The 18,402-nt window shown below is 53.3% G+C and overlaps 1 protein-coding gene across 6 annotated transcripts; it reads left to right on the top strand.

Annotated features, from left to right (window-relative positions):
- Nucleotides 1-4,626: 4,626 nt before the first annotated feature.
- St6galnac6 (ST6 N-acetylgalactosaminide alpha-2,6-sialyltransferase 6) lies at nt 4,627-18,372 on the top strand. Of its 6 annotated transcripts, XM_078048306.1 has the most exons (7): nt 4,896-5,034; nt 5,915-5,969; nt 7,475-7,565; nt 9,989-10,168; nt 12,123-12,529; nt 16,303-16,410; nt 16,950-17,274. In XM_078048306.1, the coding sequence occupies exons 2-7, from the start codon at nt 5,944-5,946 to the stop codon at nt 17,137-17,139; spliced, it is 1,002 nt and encodes a 333-aa protein (XP_077904432.1). In that variant the 5' UTR covers nt 4,896-5,034; nt 5,915-5,943; the 3' UTR covers nt 17,140-17,274. The 6 variants fall into 6 exon arrangements, with proteins under 6 accessions (XP_077904428.1, XP_077904432.1, XP_077904433.1 ...); XM_078048307.1 differs by lacking the exon at nt 12,123-12,529 and having other exon boundaries at nt 16,950-17,051; XM_078048305.1 differs by lacking the exon at nt 5,915-5,969 and having other exon boundaries at nt 4,897-5,034; nt 16,954-18,372.
- Nucleotides 18,373-18,402: the final 30 nt, after the last annotated feature.

The raw sequence follows: 18,402 nt of genomic DNA, 5'->3' as shown, positions 1-18,402 counted from the left end.
CTATAAAAGGTATTAAAATACCTAATCTCACCAGATTGTACAGCTCAGACACTGAACTGCCCCTGGGGCTTATTGTTTGTGGGTTGTTTGTTTGGGGGCCGGAGGACTGAACCCAGGGCCTTGTGCATGTTAGGCAAGCACTTTCCCATTGAGCTGTACTCCTACCCCAGCCCCTGGGGCTTAGAACATAGTACTTGATATGTAGGACTCTTGTTTTGGTACTGGTGATTGAACCCAGGGCACTTTACCACTCACTGAGCCATATTCCTAGTCCTTTTTAGTAAATTTTTTTTTTTTTTTAATTTTCAGACAGGGTCTTGCTGAGTTGCTAAGGCTGGCCTCAAACTTGTGATCCTCCTGCCTCAGCCTCCTGAGTCACTGGGATTACAGGCATGCACCATCGTGCATGTCATTTAAATGGGGTTGTCCTCCCTCAGCTGGCTTTAACCTGCCTTGGTGGTGACAGAGGGACAGCAGCATCTCTACCCCATGAGTGGTCTCCCTGCTCATGGCCTCATCCTTTGTGCCTAAGGCCCAGGCTGCCGCTGGTTCTGATGGGACTGGAACTCAGTGTTCTCTCACTCTCTGGGTGACTGCCTCCTTTTCCACCTCCGTGCTCCCAGGATATGCTGACCTAGAGCACACAGGCTCCTGTGTCCTGGCCCTTCCCCTGGGTGGGGTGTTTACTGTGGGGTTGGTTCAAATAGTGTCTTCCTGGGGTGGTACTCTGGTAGGAGAGAGCGAGAACCACTTCCTCCGGGCATGTGAAGATGGGCCCTGACAGGTCTGGCCTCTGTCTGGGGTCTGCCGAAGGCTCTCTGAAAATGAAACTGAGGAGCCCCTTCCTTCATCACTGCAGACCCTGTGGCTGCTGGAAGGTAAGTGGCGAGGGTGGGGGCAGGAGCCGCCCCACATCCCTAAGGAGTAGGGGGACACCTAGGCACGAGTCCCTATTTTGGACCTCTGTTTCTGTCCACACCTTAGATCCTTTGCCCCTCAGCAGACTTGGGACCTGTCGACTTGCACCTGAACCTGGTCTTGAGCCTGGAGAGCCTCGCAGCCTGAGGCCTCCTGAGAGGCCTGGGGCCAGGCCGGGAGCTCTAGCTTGTCTGCCCAGGTGTGTGAGAGAGACCAGGCCTTCTGCGTACCAGTGGGCACTGGTGTCCAGGGTCTTCTGGGCCTATCTGACCACAGCAGGCCATGTCTGGGAAGAACCAGGTACTTCCCCGTCCCAGACCACTGTGCCAGGTTTTGGGAGCACTTGCTTACGGTGCAGCCCTGGGTCCAGGTGCCCACCTGCCAACTGTTCTCTCAGACCTCATGTCCAGGGGCCCCTCCTGTGGGCTCCTCTGCCAAGGGAGTCCCCAGTCCTGGCTCCTGAAGACCTCTGTGCAGGTCCTGCTGGGGAATCTTGAAAAAGTCCTGTATGCTCTCTGGATCTTAGTTTTGGTTTTTGGAAACTGGAAACTGGGGTGGCAAGTGAGGAGATTTCTTAGGACTCTTTCCAGAATATCATGGAAGGGAAAAATCTCAAGGGCACAGTTCGTTAAGAGGGGCCCGAGCACATGTCTAGCATGCACAAGGCCCTGGCTCCGCCCCCAGCACTGCAAAAAGAAAACCAAAACTTTGCTAAGAGGCAGGAAGTGGATGTGTTAGGACCCCCTCCCCCATTTCTGGGGCAGGAAGGGTTGCTCCCAAGGCCAGCTCCTTCAGAGAATAGGGTAGGAACTGGAGAGAGGAGCTGCTCTGGGCAGGTCAGGGAGGACCCCAGGACTGTTCAAGACACCCATCTAGGAGCCCTGGTGTGGGGGTCCCGGGTCTCTCGGGCTTGGGTGCAGAACACTCTGCGGTATTAGACAGGACTAGATGAAGCCCAGCAGGATCTCGAGCCTCTTCTCTCTGGAGAGTGGAAGGAACACAGTGCCCATGTCATAGTTTATTTAGGGATTTCGTGAGGTGTGTTTGCACAGGGCTTGGCAGAGTGGGCAGCCAACCAGCAGGAGGGCTCCTTTTCCCATCCTCTTTATCCTTATTGAGGTGGTGGTTCTTGTGGGGGCCAAGGAAGGAAGCCGGCCCTGAAGCACAGCCTCCTGAAATAACCCTGGGCCCAGGGCACAGCAGGCCTCATGGGGGAGCTCCAGGTCCGAATTTCGTTCTAGGGCTGAGCTGAAGCACCCCTTCTATTCCAAGGGTCCCAGCCTGGGTTAGGGACGAGGCGGGGGACTGCAGGCTTCCACCTGTGGTCCAGCCGTTGACCTGCGGAGTGGCCCTGGGCTAGGAAACCCAGCAAATTCACCAGGCTTCTCTCGCCTGGCTGCCCGGCCCTGCTTTGTGGCTTCCGTTCTGGCTGGCAGGGTGGAGTCATGCAGCCTGAGAGGGACGGGTGGGGAAGGGACTGTGGCTCAGGGAGCAAGGAGGTGGGCACCAGGGGAGCAGGAAGCTCCCTGGTGGGTCAGACCACCCAATTCCTGAGCCTCCCAAGTCGCTTCCAAGGCGGTGCTTTTACAGCTTGGAGGCTGAATATTCCCCCCTCCAGCTCCAACTGACTTTTAATTTAAAACAAGATGTCATAAACTTACCAGTGCAAACAACCTAGACGTTTATGAAGCTAAAGTGAAGGTAGCATATTCCCCTCTGGACACACCTCCACTCTGTAGACTGTGTGGACCCTTCCCAAACATCGTATATGGGTCATTTATTATTATTATTATTATTATTATTATTATTATTATTATTATCTGAAAACAGGAAGGAAAGAAAAGGGAAAAAAATCCTATATATGTAGTTCAGTTTTAGAAATATACAGTTTTATAGGTTCAATCCTCAGCACACACACACAAAAAAAAAAAAAAGAAAAAAAGATACAGTTTTAGCAGGGAATGTGGTGCAGGACTGAAATCACAGCAACTCTGGAAGCTGAGGCAAGAGGATCACAAGTTCAAGGTCAAGGTCAACCTGGGCAACTTAGATCCTGTCTCAGCAGGCTGGGGTTGTAGCTCAATGGTAGAGAGGTTCTGGGCTCAATCCTCTGCTTTTCTTTTCTTTTTTCTTTTTTTGTACTGGGACTGAACTTGTGCGTTCTACCACTGAACTTACATCACCATCTCTTCCTTTTTTTTTTTTTTTTTTTTAAATACTGGAGATTGAAGTCAGGGACACTAAATCAGAGTCATATCCCCAACCTTTTTGTATTTAATTTAGAGATAAGGTCTCACTGAGTTGCTTAGGGCCTTGATAAATTGCTGAGACTGACTGAATTCTTGATCCTCCTGCCTCAGGCTCCAGAGCTGCTGGGATTACAGGTGTTCATCACTGCACCCAGCTATAGCACTTCTTCTTCTTCTTCTTTTTTGTTTTGTTTTGGTGATGCCGGGGATTGAACCCAGGGCTTTGTGCATGTGAGGCAAGCACTCTACCAACTGAGCTATGTCCCAAACTTAGCCCTTCCTATTTTTTTTTCTTTTTTTTTAAATGTGTGTATACATACACAACACACTTTTTTTTTTTTAGAGAGAGCGAGAGAGAGAGAGAGAGAGAGAGAGAGAGCGAGAGAGAGAGAGAGAGAGAGAGAGAGAATTTTAGTATTTATTTTTTAGTTTTCGGGGGACACAACATCTTTGTTTGTATGTGGTGCTGAGGATCGAACCTGGGCCGCACGCATGCCAGGCGAGCACGCTACCGATTGAGCCACATCTCCAGCCCTAGCCCTTCCTATTTGAAAGACAGGGTTTTGCCAAGTTACCAAGGCTGGCCTCAAATTCATAATCCCCCTGCCTCAGACTCCAGAGTCACTGGGAACCCAAGCTCTTGCCACCCCACCTGGCTCTAGAACTGTTTTTGACTTTTGTATTTTAAAAGTTGAATCACTGTGATAGGCAAAAGCTCTCTTGTCTCTGGCTACTAAGAGGTGGGCTGCTGCCCACTTGAGGCCTGAACAATATTGTAGTTATATTCCTCTTCCCACATTTATCTTTTCATTCCTCCTGTCTCTAAGATTCATCTGTAACTGTAACTCATTCATTTCCCCTGCTATATAATGTTCCCTAGTGTGAATGTAAAAACATTTCCGGCCTCCTGTGGGTGGATATTTGAGCTATTTCTACTTCTGTATTCTTACAAGCAGTGCTTCTATGGACTTTGTTGGGAATATTTGCAAGAATTTCTTCTCCAGGGTACATATATCTAGGTGTGGACTGGAAATTTTTACTTTGTTTTTCCAAGTGATTATACAAGATGCAGCTCTTGAAACTAGCTTTCTTCATTTGAGTATCCTGTAAACGTTGTGGCCATCCTTTCCTGGCAGCACACTTCGTTTTTAACAGCCTCCTAGTGCACTTGGGAAGGGTGTGCCTGTTTATTTAGCTAGTCCCCTACAATGGCTACTTAAGTTTTGTTTTTTACTGTCCCATAACCTGATGTAATGAATACCCAAGCAACTATAAGAAGTAACATTTTATCCTTATTCTCCTTGTTTTCGGGAGGCAAGGACAGAGGGAAAATGTATCAATGCTGCAACGCTAATAGACTGCAGCAGTTGAATTCCAGCGTGCACCCCGAGTTCGCTGAGTGCTACTGGATTCAAATCTCAGGGAAGGGAGCTGGAGGCCCGAGGTGGCAGAGCCCAGGGAGAAACTCGAGTCTATGCCCAGTGTGCTCCGGGACTCAGTTTCCCCGTCCGAGGTGCTGGTGCTGGTTAGGAGAGAAGTGCTCCCGGTTTACACTACAGGGCTCCGGAAAGTGTTTGTTAGTGCCCTGGTCACTACGGGCGCGACTGAGGCGCTCACGCGGCCGCAGACCCGGGTCTGCCCCCTCTCACCCTTCCCCTCCGGCGCCGCCGTGGGGCGGAGCCACTCGCGGCCCGAGGCTCCGCCCACTCCCAGGCCTGGGCCCGGGCGGCGCGCGGCGGCGCTAGGACCGGGCGGGCGGGGGCTGCGGCGGGGCCTGGGCGGCCGGAGCATCGCGGACCCCGGCTCTCGGCTCCCGGCGCCATGTGAGGGGCTCGGGGGCCGCGGGGGCGGGCGCTCCCGGGCGGAGGTGAGCAGGCGCCGCGGGGGCGGAGCGGGGCGCCGCGAGGGGGGCGCTGGGCGGCCGCGGGGCGCCCTAGACCCGCACCCGGCTGTCGGCGCCCGGAGACCCCAGGGCGCGCGCCCGAGGGCGCTGCGGGCTGCCGGCTCCCGCGCCGGCCGCTCTGCCCTGCTGGCCGGGCCGGGCGCCGACCCCGGGGCGCGGGCGGGCGGGCGGGCGCGGGGCTGAGCCCTCGGGACCCGGCGCCGCGCAACCGGGGCCTCCCCTCCCCCTCCCGGGGCTGCCTCCACGCTGCTCACTGGGGCCCCGACCCCGCGAGCAGAGCCCCCCGCGCCGAGGGCAGGGCGTGGCGCCCACCCCAGCTCGGGGCTCGGCCCTCGGCCCTCGCCCCCACCCGAGCGAGCCTCTCCGGTCTGGCCTGCTCCCTGGTGCCGAGCCGGGTGCTGGACGCACGCGGCGGCCCCTGGCCGCTTGCAGCCTCAGGGGTCCTTCGGGGACACCCCTCAGGCTCGCCCCGAAAACAAGCTGTAAATGAGACTCTACGCCAGCTCTGGGGCCTGCGAGGACTCTGCCCCTGGAAGCCTCAGTCTCCCCATCTGTGAAGTGGGGAATCATGGTTTCGGCCCTGCCCTGTTGCCAGGAGCATTCTGTGGGTGGGCGATGCTTAGCGAGGCTCCGAGATACGTGCCAAGTCGTGGGTTGGGGTCAGAGGGGAGGGTGTTTTGCTGGCAAACTTGTGGAAAGGCAGGCCGTGGACATTGAGAACCCCAAAACTAACTGCTGCTTGCATTGATGGAGCACTGTCAAGCTCTGTGTGCCCCTTGTCACACCTGCTTGCATCTTGCGACAACCCTAAGAGTTACCTACTGTTATTATTCCCATTTCACAGATGAGGAAACTGAGGCTCAGAGAGGTCACATGGCTTGCTCGAGGCCCCCCAGCCAGTAAGTGGTGGAAACCAGATTCTCATTGGCACCCGACGCACTGTACTGACCATGGCCTTCTCAGAACAGGATTGTGACGGGGCTGACCAGGGGACCGTGGTCCTGGCTGAGGGCACTGCTAAGGCAAAGGTGGGGAAGTGCGAGGTGGGCTGAGGCCTGGAGTGCACTAGGCTACCGCAGGAAAGGGTGTAAGATGGGGGTCTAGCACCCCACCCCAGATGGGGGTGGACCAAGGGCGGCTGCACCTGTGAGCCCCTTGAGTACCCGAGGCGACAGGGCTGATGGGGCCACCCTGGGACTCTGGATTCCCCTCCTTTGCCCCCCAGTCTGTGTGCGAGGATAAGCCGCTCATCCTTGGAGACGAGCCTCAGTTTCCCGATCTGTACCGCGGGCACAGATGGGAGTCCGGGGTCTCCCAGGCTGGCCGTGAGGGGCCGGCCCTGGAGAAACCTGAGGCCTGGTGAGGGAAGGGAGGGCGCCAGCAAGGGGGCGGGGATTTGTGGTGGGCGGGGTCCGAGCTTGACCAATCAGGAGCGAGGTGTGTATAGCTCTGGCCTGAGGTTCTCCAGCTATTCCTGGTGACAGTGCAGGAGTAAACGGCAGCTAGGTCAGGGGGCGGAGACAGTGGCAGGAGCAGGAGACCCTGGAGGAGTGGACGGAGCTGGGCAGCCCCCTGGGGCCCCACTTTCCCTCGCACACCCTCCCTTTCTGCCTCTGGCCTGTATCTGTTGGAGGCGGGCTGGACTGGACGCAAGTGCTTGCTGCCTGTTTACAGGTGGGGAAATTCAAGTCTGGAGAAGGGCTGCGTCCTGGGGAGGCGGAAGGCAGGGTTGGGGTGAGGACACAGCTGGACTGGTGCTCCTTAGCTGAGGCAGGAAGGGAGGCTGTCTACAGCTTGATGCAGCCATTTGGTGATGGGGTTGGGAGTGTGAGCCCGGGCGGCCTGCAGAGCCAGGACCAAACCTCGCGGGCTCCGTTCTGCACCCTCAACCCCAGAATCTTACTTGCTAATAAGTGGATTCATTGGGCAGTCCTGCACAGGGAGAATGTCAGCGAGGACCTGCGTGGGGTGTGCCACCAGGGAGCTAGCGCTCTACCTGGGGGCGACCGGGACCCAGGGAAGTTCCCGGTCCACCACAGGCTTGGAGGATGTATGGAAGAAGGTGCAGGAGGGAGGGTGTTCTAGACAGGGGCAACCTGGAAGGGACACAAGGAGAGGAATTTGGGGGACTACAGGGAGTGTAGTATTTCCGGGGGTGGGGGGCAGTCGTTGCCCAGGGAAGAGAGTGGGCAGGGAGAGAGGCAGGGCTTTGCCGCCTCCTGGCTGTATGATGTGGGCAGATTCCTTCCCTGACTGGGCCTCTGCGTCTTCATCTGTGAAGTGGACAGTGCCCTGAGCTTAAGTTCTGAGCAAGTAGGAGAGCTGAGGAGGTGGAGGAGGGAGGCCTTGACCAGCTGGACCCAGGGAGGGTGCCCAAGCCATAACCCTTTCTGGTGGCTTGCAGGTGTGACCCCACATCCCTGCCCCCTGGGCCACCTGCAGGACGCTGGCCCCTACCCCTCAGCAGACGCCGGAAAGAGATGAGTAGCAACAAAGTAAGTCCCCATCATTCATAATCCATCCCCCCCTCCCACCGCCATGCTGAGGATGGAACCCAGGTCCTCACACATGCTAGGCAAGGGCTCTACCACTGAGCTCCACCCCAAGTCCAGGCCCCTTCATGTCTTATCCCCATTTGAGCTTCTCACTGTCCTCTATGGAATGGGCTTCTTTAGACTTGTCTCTGGCCCTCCACCATGACTCTTCCCTGCTGAGGAGTGGCTGATGCTTGGGAGACCAGGGTGCAGAGCCCTGCTTCAGACATCGATCTGCTGTGTGGCTTTGGGCAAACTCCTGCCTGATTCTAGGCCTGGGTTCCCTTGTCTTGCCAGGCTTGATTGGTCTATCTGTGGTGAAGGACTGGCATGAGGTGACCAGAGTGCTGGGCAGGAGGCAGGGTGATGGGGAGAACAGTGTTCATAGTCACAGATGACACAATGTGTCAGGACTCCTCCTCGTTCATTCATTCATGTTTCTGAGCACTTACTATGTGCCTGGCCTGCACACCCCTTTTCTTGGATCTTACAGCCTTGGCAGAGTGTGAGGTTTGGAGACAGGGTGGGGTGGGTGGTCAGATTAGTCTGAGCCCAGAAGGAAGATGCTGTACTTTGAACAGAGGACATTTAATGCAAAGAATTATGAATAATAACAGGGCACTGGAGTAACAGGGGTTTGGAACTTAAAGGAATACAGATGGTTCCCAGCCTGGGATTTAGAATGGTTTGAAAGGATTTTTGAGTTTTGATGTTGCAAAAGCTACATGCATTCAGTAGAACCCATACTTCAAGTTTTGAATTTTGGTCTTTTTCCTAGCTGGCAATATTCAGAGTACTACTTTCCCATGATGCTGGCCAATGACAGTGAGCCACAGTTCCTAGTCACCCTGTGATCACAAGATCCACGCTATAGGACACTGTGTTGCTAAGCTAGGATGTTTGGTGGAGTAGTTACAATGTATCACCTGCATTTTCCACTTACAATATTTTCAGTTTGTAATGGTTTGTCAGGATGTAAAGTCAAGGAGCAGCAGATATAAGGAGTGCCGGCTCCCAAGGACTGAGACCCAGACCTGTCTGGAAAGGGCACAGCTGCAGCCCATTGGGGCCATACAGAACTGCCCGGAGGGGAAGCTGCTGGTGATGGGGCAGTTGGGTGCGGATCACAGCAAGAGCCAAAGCTGAGGTCCTGAAGACAGGTGCCTGCCCGTGCTGCAAGCCCTGCAGTCTCTGGGCGTTGGAGAAGATGCCTGTGTTGGGGAAGCAGTGGGCACTGCAGGAGCTCCCCAGAAAGCCCACCAGAACCAAACCCCAAAGCGTCTCCTCCTGTAGCGTCTCTCCAGCGCCCTCTACTGACAAAACACAATACACTGCTGCCTGGCCAGGGAAACTATTTAAAGGGCCCAGATCCATTTTCCTAGAGCAGGCAAAACAGATGAGCTTAGAAGTGAGAGGAAGTTCCATTGTCCCTTGGTATTCCTTAGGAGACTCATTCCCGAATCCCCTGGAGATACTGAAATCCAAGGCTGTTCAATTCCATTATATAAAATTTTTAGTATTTGCATATAATCTACACACATGCATCCTCCTGTAGACTTAATGTTTTATTTTTTGGCAAGGCTGGGGATTGAACCTAGGGCCTTGCACATGCCAAGCAAGTGCTCTACCACTGAGACATATCCCCACCCCCTCCCATATACTTTTTAAAAAAAAAATATTTTATTTTTAGTTGTAAATGGACACAGTACCTTTATTTATTTATTTATTTATAATGTGGTGCTGAGGATCGAACCCAGGGCCTCACACACGCGAGGCAAGTGCTCTACCACTGAGCCACACCCCTGACTCCCATGTACTTTTTATTCATCTCTAGGTTACTTACAATACACACACGTTATGTAAATAGTTGTCGTGCTGTATCACGTAGGGAATAGTGACAAGGGGACAAATCCTGTCCATGCTGGGACAGATACAGCCAGTGTAGGCCTCACTACACTTGCAACCCACAGGTGGTTGCATCTGAATGCAGATGCGTGGGGGCGTGCCTGTTTCCATACCTTAGGGAGTTACTGTTTGGGGAAGCTGGACCCTCCTGCATGAATGGCCACCGTCCCTAGGCATCTTTTTAGCTGCCTGGGGAGGGAATCCTGACACCCACTTCCAGTCCAGCAAACCTGTGCTTGAGCTCCATCCTGGAATCAGGGGTGTAAGGCCGACCAGACTGAGTCCTTAGAGCTCCTGGTCTGAGTGAGCAGTTGTGGTTTGAATGGTCTGTGCTGTCAGAGGGGGACTCGGGGCTGGAGGAGGAAGTGCCCAGGGTGGTCTGGAACAGTGACCAAGAGTGAGTCGGATAAGGGGGGCAGCGAGGAGGCGGGTACTGAGCCGGGGGGCACCTGGGCCTCACCGGCCTTTCCCCTCTCCAGGAGCAGCGGTCAGCGGTGTTCCTGATCCTCTTTGCCCTCATCACCATCCTCATCCTCTACAGCTCCAACAGTGCCAATGAGGTCTTCCATTACGGGTCCTTGCGGGGCCGCACGCGCCGGCCCATCAACCTCAAAAAGTGGAGCCTCACCCACGGCTACATCCCTATTCTCGGCAACAAGGTAGAGCGGCCCCCGGGAGCTGCCTGGTGGCTGATCCCCCCAGCCCACCAGCACTGCTCCCTCGTCTTCTGCCACGTCTTCCCCCCATCTTCCCCTGTTCTCTTCCCTCCTGAAGGAAAGGATGAGCCTTGGAAGCCGAGGCCCTGGCCTCCAGTGACTTTAACCCTGGCTGCTTTGGGACCTTGGATCAGCACCTCTCTGGGCCTCAGTTGCTCTCCAGGGCCTTTAGTAGTAAGATTCCACCATATTCTGAGTCCCACTGGGGAGTCCACATGGGCTTGGCAGCAGGGGTGCTGCGCCACACAAATACGACAAGGATGGTGGCTGTCCCTTATCAAATTCTGCTATGTGCTAGGCCCTGTGATCCTCAGTGCTCCACAGGCAAACTGTGAGGTCAGCATTATCATCTCCTGAAGAGATAGGATTCTAGGTGCAGTGGCGAATGCCTGTAATCCCAGCATCTGAGAGACTGAGGCAGGAGGATCACAAAATTGAAGCCAGCCTCAGCAACTGAGAAACACCCTGTCTCAGAATGAAAACTAAAAAGGCTAGGCGTGTACTTAGTGTTAGAGTGCCTTTGGGTTCAATCCCCAGCACTGGTGTCTGGGGAAAAAGAGATGGGGTTAACCCAGGCTCAGAGAAGTAAAGTTGCTTTTCCTAGGCCACACAGCTTAGGAAGGGATGAGCCAAAGTTTTTCCCCAACCCCTGCTGAACTGCAGCTGTGTAGAAAGGCCAAATGTCATTCCCGGCCCCTCCTGGTGGTCTAGTGGTTAGGATTTGATGTCACTTCTGAGTCCCTGGCTTGTTTGCCAATCAAGTCATTCCTGTGTACTTCTGGGTAGTGATGAAGTTCAACTTGTAGCCAGGCACAGTGGTGCACACCTGCAGTCCCAATGGCTCAGGAGGCTGAGGCAGGAGGATCATGAGTTCAAAGCTATCTCAACAGCTCCACAAGGCCCTAAAGACTCAGCGGGCCCTTGTCTCTAACCAAAATACAAAAAAGGGCTGAGGATGTGGTTAAGAGGTTAAGCCTCTGGGTTCAATTCCTGGTATCAAAAAAAACCCTTGTATTTCTGGGGTTCACCCTTCAGTACCTCTCTTTCTTAATTTTAACTGGCTGCCTTAATTTTCTCCTTTGCATGCTGGTGGGGAAACCCTAGCACTAGACACACCCTAGAGCCCATTAGCAGGTGTTTAGAGACAGATTAACACCTCACTGAGTCTTTTTCTACCCTAAGGACCCCTGAAAGAGGAAGGGAAAAGATGGAACTGGGAGACAGTGGCACAGCAGGGTGGGGTGGTGTGTGGAGGCTGAGTCTTGCAGCTGCTTCCAGCCGGATAGGGAAAGCCAGGAAATGAGCGCTGGGAAGTTGGGAAACCGTCCTTGGAGGCCCATGGGGCAGGTGCTGGATCTTGGAGTCAAGGGCTTGTTTGTGGGTGGTGTGGAGATGTCCTTTTCTGGGAGCTGAGGCTGTAGATCTGTCACATAGATCTCGTTCAAATCCAGGTCCTGCACTTCTAGGCCAGGACAACAGAGAGGGTCTGTTGTCCCCACTTGTTAGCTCTGCCCAGCCCGCCCCCTGCCTGCCTGCTGCTCCTCCGGCCTTGAATACTCTTCCCCAGGTGGCTGCTTCTCATCCTGGGGGTCTCAGCTCTGATCCAGTGGCTTCTGGTCACCTGCCCGTTTTCCTTTGTTCCTAGCATGTTTTATGTTCACTGTCCGCCCCCCTGACTGAGCTCTGGAGGGTAGGAGCCCTGTGTCCTGCTCATTGCTCTGTCCCCAGAGTTTGGCTGTTAGCTCGCGTGTGTAGACACTTGCTGGATGTGGAGAGGATGGCTTCAGTTTCCCTGTTTTTGAAACAGGCACAGTGACTCCTGGTTCCTGAGGCCTGTGCAGGGCACCGCGCCCAGCCCTGAGTGGCTGTGATACTGTTGACTTTCCTTGCCCCCCAGACACTGCCCTCCCGGTGCCACCAGTGTGTGATTGTCACCAGCTCCAGCCACCTGCTGGGCACCAAACTGGGCCCCGAAATTGAGCGGGCGGAGTGCACCATCCGCATGAACGACGCGCCCACCACCGGCTACTCGGCCGATGTGGGCAACAAGACCACCTTCCGCGTGGTGGCCCATTCCAGCGTGTTCCGTGTGCTGCGGAGGCCCCAGGAGTTTGTCAACCGGACCCCCGAAACTGTGTTCATCTTCTGGGGCCCTCCGAGCAAGATGCAGAAGCCCCAGGGCAGCCTCGTGCGCGTCATCCAGCGGGCAGGCCTGGCCTTCCCCACCATGGAGGCCTACGCCGTCTCTCCCGCCCGCATGCAGCAGTTCGACGACCTCTTCCGGGGTGAGACGGGCAAGGACAGGTACCAGCCTCCCACCCGCCCCCTCTGGCCAGCCCTGTGCTCCTCAGCATGCTCCTCCCAGAGGCCCCAGGCTCCTGCACGCACTGCTCTGAAGCCATGGTCCCTTCTGGCCACCCTCTGGTCAGGTCTCCTTGGAGAGTCCCCATCACCTCTCAGTTCTCAACGTGGTCACCTCCAGCACGTTCCGGTGGCTGCCTCTAGATCTTTCCAGGAGAGCACCCGCACCGTGCCCAGGGGCCGGCCTGACCACTCCCCGCATGCCCTCCCACGTGCTTGATCCTCAGTGACCCTCCCCAGCATGCTCTTCTCTGGTTAATCTCCCAGAAAACTTAGATCAGCACCCTTCAGTGTAGATATCACGTGAGCCACACGCGGAATTTAAACCTCACAGCAGTCACGTTGAAGGGAAAAAGAAAGGTACATTTAACTTTATTCCATTTCACTCAGTGTGTAAAACATAGCTCCTGGGCATATTCTGTTGGATTTATATCTAAACATTTAACCATTTTTGGAGCTATTGTATTTTTTTCAAAAAAAAAAAATCTGTTTCCAGTTGTTCATTGATAATATATAGACATGACTGATCTCTCCCCCCATGCCATGGAGGGATAGACCAGGTCCCCATACAAACTCAAGTGCCACCTAGTTACATCCCCAGCCCTTTTGAAATTTTCCTTTTGCAGTACTGGGGGTTGAACCCATGGGTACGCTACCACTGAGCTACTCCACCAGTCCTTTTTTAGTGTTGTTTTATTTCAGTTTTTTGAGACAGGGTCTTGCAAAGTTGCTAAGGCTGGCTGCAAACTTTCAATCCTCCTGCCTCAGCCTCCTGAGTTGCTGGGATTATAAGTTATATCACTGTGTTCAGCTGAAGTATGATTGATTTTTTTAAAGATAGATACAATATATTTATTTATAATTATTTTTATTAATTTATTTTTTAAAATTTCTCACAGTTTTTTTAAATACCTTTATTTATTTATTTTTATGTGGTGTTGAGGATTGAACCCAGGGCCTCACATATGCAAGGCAAGTGCTCTACCACTGAGCTACAACCCTAGCCTTCTGATTGATATTTTTTTTTAATTTGTTTTAGTTATAGATGGACACAATACCTTTATTTATTTGTTTATTTTTTTTCCTTTTTTGCTTTATTTATTTACTTTTATCTGGTTCTAAGGATCAGACCAAGGGCCTTACACACGCTAGGCAAGCGCTCTACTGCTGAGCCACAACCCCAGCCCCAATATGATTGATTTTTGTGTTGCTTGGTTCTAGAAGATTTTTGTAGATTCTTTAAGATTTTTCTATGCAGATAATCATGTATGCAATTAAGAATAATTTTGTTTTTTCATTTCCAATCTATGTCTCTTATCCTCTTATTTCTTTTCTTTTTTGGTATTAGGGACTGGATACAGAGTACTTAATCACTGAGCCACATCCCCAGCCCTTTTTATATTTTATTTAGAGATAGGATCTCGCTAAATTGCTTAATGCCTTGCCAAGTTGCTGAGGCTAGTTTTGAACTCATGATCCTCCTGCCTCAGCCTCACAAGCCCCTGGGATCACAGGTGTGTGCCACCATGCCTGGCTTCTTATTTCTTTTTTCTTGCCTTATTGCACTGGTTAGGATTATCAATACAATGTTAATTGTGTTGAAATTGATAAGAGCGGACTCCTTGCTTTGATTTTTGTTAGAGGGAAAATAAGCATTCAGTCTTCCATTCTTTTGTTTTTATTTGTATGAGGTGCCAGGGATCCAACCCAGTGCCTCACGCATGCCAGGCAAGTGCTCTACCCCTGAGCCACAACCCCGGCCCAGGGAATTTCTTTTACTAGTTTACTGAGAATATTCTACCATTACTGGGTATTAAATTTTATTTTATTTTTTGGTAGCAATTGATATAATCACATAGTTTAAAGACTATTAATAAGTAAATAATATTGCTTGGGTTTTTTTGTTGTTTTGTTTTTTGTACCAGGGATTGAACCCAGGAGTGCTTAACCATTGAGCCACATCCCCAGCTCTTTTTTCTGTTTTGTTTGTTTACTTGTTTGTTTAAATTTGAGACAAGGTTTTGCTAAGTTGCTTAGGGCCTCGGTAACTTACTGAAGCTGGCTTTGAACTTGTGATTCTTCTGCCTCAGCCTCCTGAGTCGCTGGGGTCGCAGGTGTGTGCCACTGGGCATGGCTGTTGAATCAGCCTTGCATTTCTGGAATAAACCCCACTTGGTTGTGGTATACTTTCCTTTTTATGTATTTCTGGTTGTGATTTGCTAATATTTTGTTGAGATTTTTGTTTGTGTTCATGAGAGAGATTGGTCTGTAGGCTTTTCAGGGTTTTTTTTTTGTTGGGTTTGTTGTTGTGTTCTTTGTTTGATTGATTCATTTTTGCAGTGCTGGGGATCAAAGCCAGGGCCTGGCACATGCTGGGCAAGCACTGTACCTCTAGATCACATGTACCCAGCCCTTGTAGGTTTTTTGGTACTGTCTTTGCCTGGTTTGGGTATCAGGGTCAAGCTGGCCTCAAAAAGTGAACCAGGAAATGTTCCCTTTCTGTTTTCTAGAAGAAACTGTATAAAAATTGGTTTTGTTTCTTTTTAAACATTAGGGTTTGCCAGCGAAACTCTCTGGGTCTGTAGTATTCTTTTTGAGGAGTTTTGTTTTGTTTTTGGTTTCTGGTGCTGGGGTTAAACCTAGGGCCTCAGGCCTGCCAAGCACATGCTGTACCACTGAGCTACACCCCGGGTCCCAGAAGTTTTTAACTTTGCATTTGATTTTTTTTTTTTTTTTAGGTAGTTACAAATTATGCAGATTGTGTATTTCATCTTGAGAAGTTTGTGGGTTTTCAGGAACTGGCCCATTTCATCTAAGTTGTCAAATTTATATATGGAGTTGTTTGTGGAATTTTCTTATTATGTTTTTAATGTCTCACTAGAAGTTTTCTTTTTGTTTTTATGGTACTGGGGGTTGACCCAGAGGCACTTTACCACTGAGTCACATCCCTAACCTTTTTTATTTTTTGAGACAGGGTCTCTCTAACTTGCTTAGGGTCTCGCTGAGTTGCTGGGGCTGACCTCGAACTGGTGATCTTCCTGCCTCAGCCTCCAGAGTCACTGGGATTACAGGCAGGCACCACTGTACCCCCGCTCTGCCAGTGTTTTTTTGTTTTATTTTTTAATAAATCTTTTCAAAGAACCACCTTCCCCCAAATACATGCCAGATATTTTCAGTTCAACATAAAATCAATATAAAAAATTATCAGTGACATATCTAGTTCTTTTTTTATACTCTCCAAGAAATCACTGTGTATCTCACACTCACAACACCTGTCCACTACACATCAAGAGATCAGTCACCGCATGTGGCTTGCGGCCTCTTCAGGGGAAGCACAGCCCCAGGCCTTGCTTTCCGTGGCTTATCCTGAGCTGTGGCTGCTCTGGCAGACCTTCTCTGATTACTTTCCCCTTAGGAGTTTGTTCCTGGTGCAGGCGCAGCTGCTTTTGGCATGCTCTCTGGTCGTGATCCCTCCCAGCCTGCCCACTGCGGTCAGCCTCCCGGGGTTCATTCCCAGCATGCTCTGCTCCCGCCCTTTCCCTCAGAGGAGCCTGCTCCCACAGCAGGGCTGGACAGGGGTCCAGGGTGCACAAGTGGGGGTAGGGCCCCGGTGGGTGGGTGGGTGGGAAGAGCTTCTGGGAAACCTTGTGGTTGGACCCTGCCTGTTCCCCACCCCTGCCTTTGTGTCCCTGATGGTGACCCCTCTCTGTCCCCAGGGAAAAGTCCCATTCGTGGCTGAGCACAGGCTGGTTTACCATGGTGATTGCGGTGGAGCTGTGTGACCACGTGCACGTCTATGGCATGGTCCCCCCTGACTACTGCAGGTGAGCCTCCCGGCCAGTGCCCACCCAGTGCACCCAGGCACTGGCCGCACTGTGTAGCATTCGGGCTGTGCTGCGGAACCTGGGCTCCCTGGAGCCGCCTGGGCCCCCACCCCACGCTCAGCCAGTTGGTGTTTAACGGTAGTGATTACTGTATGAGAAGCCCGCCAGCTGTCAGCGTACTGCACCGCGTGCTGCTCGCACGCCACACGTGCATACCTTACGATCTTGCTTATTCTTCCCAGCTAAGGGACAGGGATTGTCCATTTCCCCATTTCACCAAGAGGAAAGCTGAGGGGGGTGTTATGTGAGGTGCCTAAGGTCTTGCAAACAGTGAGGGGTGGGCCAGACGACTCCAGAGCCCCCGGCTTCCACCACTGCCACGCCCGGAAGAAAGGGAGAGGTTGGCTGCATCAGGGCAGCGGACGGAGATGCTCACTGATAGGGAAACTGAGGCCTGGGATGGCAGGGGTCTGCCCTACTGAAGTCCTGGCAGGAGAGGGACCCAGCCTGCCCTGATGCCCTTGTCTGCTGTGCCCCAGCCAGCGGCCCCGCCTGCAGCGCATGCCCTACCACTACTACGAGCCCAAGGGGCCCGACGAATGTGTCACCTACATCCAGAATGAGCACAGCCGCAAGGGGAACCACCACCGCTTCATCACGGAGAAGAGGGTCTTCTCGTCCTGGGCCCAGCTGTACGGCATCACCTTCTCCCACCCGTCCTGGACCTAGGCCACCCGTCTGTGGGGCACCCAAGGGGCTCAGGAGAAGTGGGTCTGGGCCCAGCCACTCTACCGTGGGCCATCTGCTGACCGGCCAAGGCTGCTGGAGTGTCTTCTGGCCAATCAGGGCCTTGATGAGGGTGAACCCTCCGGCAGTCAGAGGTCCCGGGGCATCTCGGTCAATCAGGGATTTGGGATTCTTTGTGATTTATCAGGCTGTCAGGGGAATCTGTCTTGTCCAGTCAGGGTCTGAGCGTAGTCAATCAGGGTCTAGGGGTTTTTCTGAGTCAGTCTGAGGCTAAGGACTTGTCCTTTCCCATGAGGCCTTGGTTCAGAGCCCCAGGAATGGGCCCCAAATCACTCCCTTCTGGGACGTTGGGGTCCTGTCCCAAGGAGCTGTGAACGTACCGTTGCCCCCTCAGTTCTCAGCATCAGGAAGGGAGATCGTATGGGGGTAACAGCTGTCTGGAGGCTGGGTCAGCAAATTCGTGGGTTTATGGAAGTTATTGGGAGGCCCATGAGGTGGGAGGCTGGGGTCCAGGCCACGCTTTCCCTGAGTGGCCTTGGACCAGCCCCCCCACTCTCTGGGCACCTCTCCCCATCCAGGTTCTCCTATGGGACCTGAGACCCTCCCACTCCCCTGCTGCTACCCTGTTCTCAGGAGACAGGGTCCCCCAGCTGCTGTCCCTCACTGGGGGGCTGGGGCCAGGGGGCAGGAGCGGCTTTCCCCACCTCCTCCTGGAAAACTTAGGGTATTTTTGCGCGAACTCCCCCCGGGGAGGGAGGACTGTGGAGAGAGTGGGACCCACCCCGTGGTCCCGGCCCTCAGTGGCTTGGCTTCCTTTCCTACCCTCTCAGGGAAGAGGCCTCCACCTGTCAGAGGAGCCTTCGGGCTGCGAATGGGGGATCCCAGCCGCACGGGGGCTCATGCGGCCTTTGTTTGGAGATGCCAGGGGCTTCCCACGCTCTCCCCCAGGCCGGGCCTGGGTGGCTGGGGGAGCCAGGAGCCGTCCCAGCTGGGGCTAGCTCCTCACTCGGGCACTTTATGAAGCGGGTGCTGGCGGGGCGCGTTTGCTCCCTGTTCTTCCGGAGCCCAGAGGGGAAGGACTTCCAGGAAGAGGCTGTGGAGCTGGGGGCGCCTGGAGGCCAGCTGTTGGCCATTGCACACAGGGGTGAGGGGGGCGGTGCCAGCCCCAGGCCTGGTTTTGTAATGATTTGTAAAGGAATAAACACCTAAGCTCCAGCCCTGTGTCCTGTGTCTCCGGGATAGAGC

Source organism: Ictidomys tridecemlineatus, chromosome 4 (genome assembly GCF_052094955.1).
Source record: "Ictidomys tridecemlineatus isolate mIctTri1 chromosome 4, mIctTri1.hap1, whole genome shotgun sequence".
In the NCBI taxonomy this organism is placed as follows: domain Eukaryota; kingdom Metazoa; phylum Chordata; class Mammalia; order Rodentia; family Sciuridae; genus Ictidomys; species Ictidomys tridecemlineatus.
The sequence above is the reverse complement of the archived record's forward strand: the minus strand, read 5'-3'. Positions and strand labels throughout refer to the sequence as shown.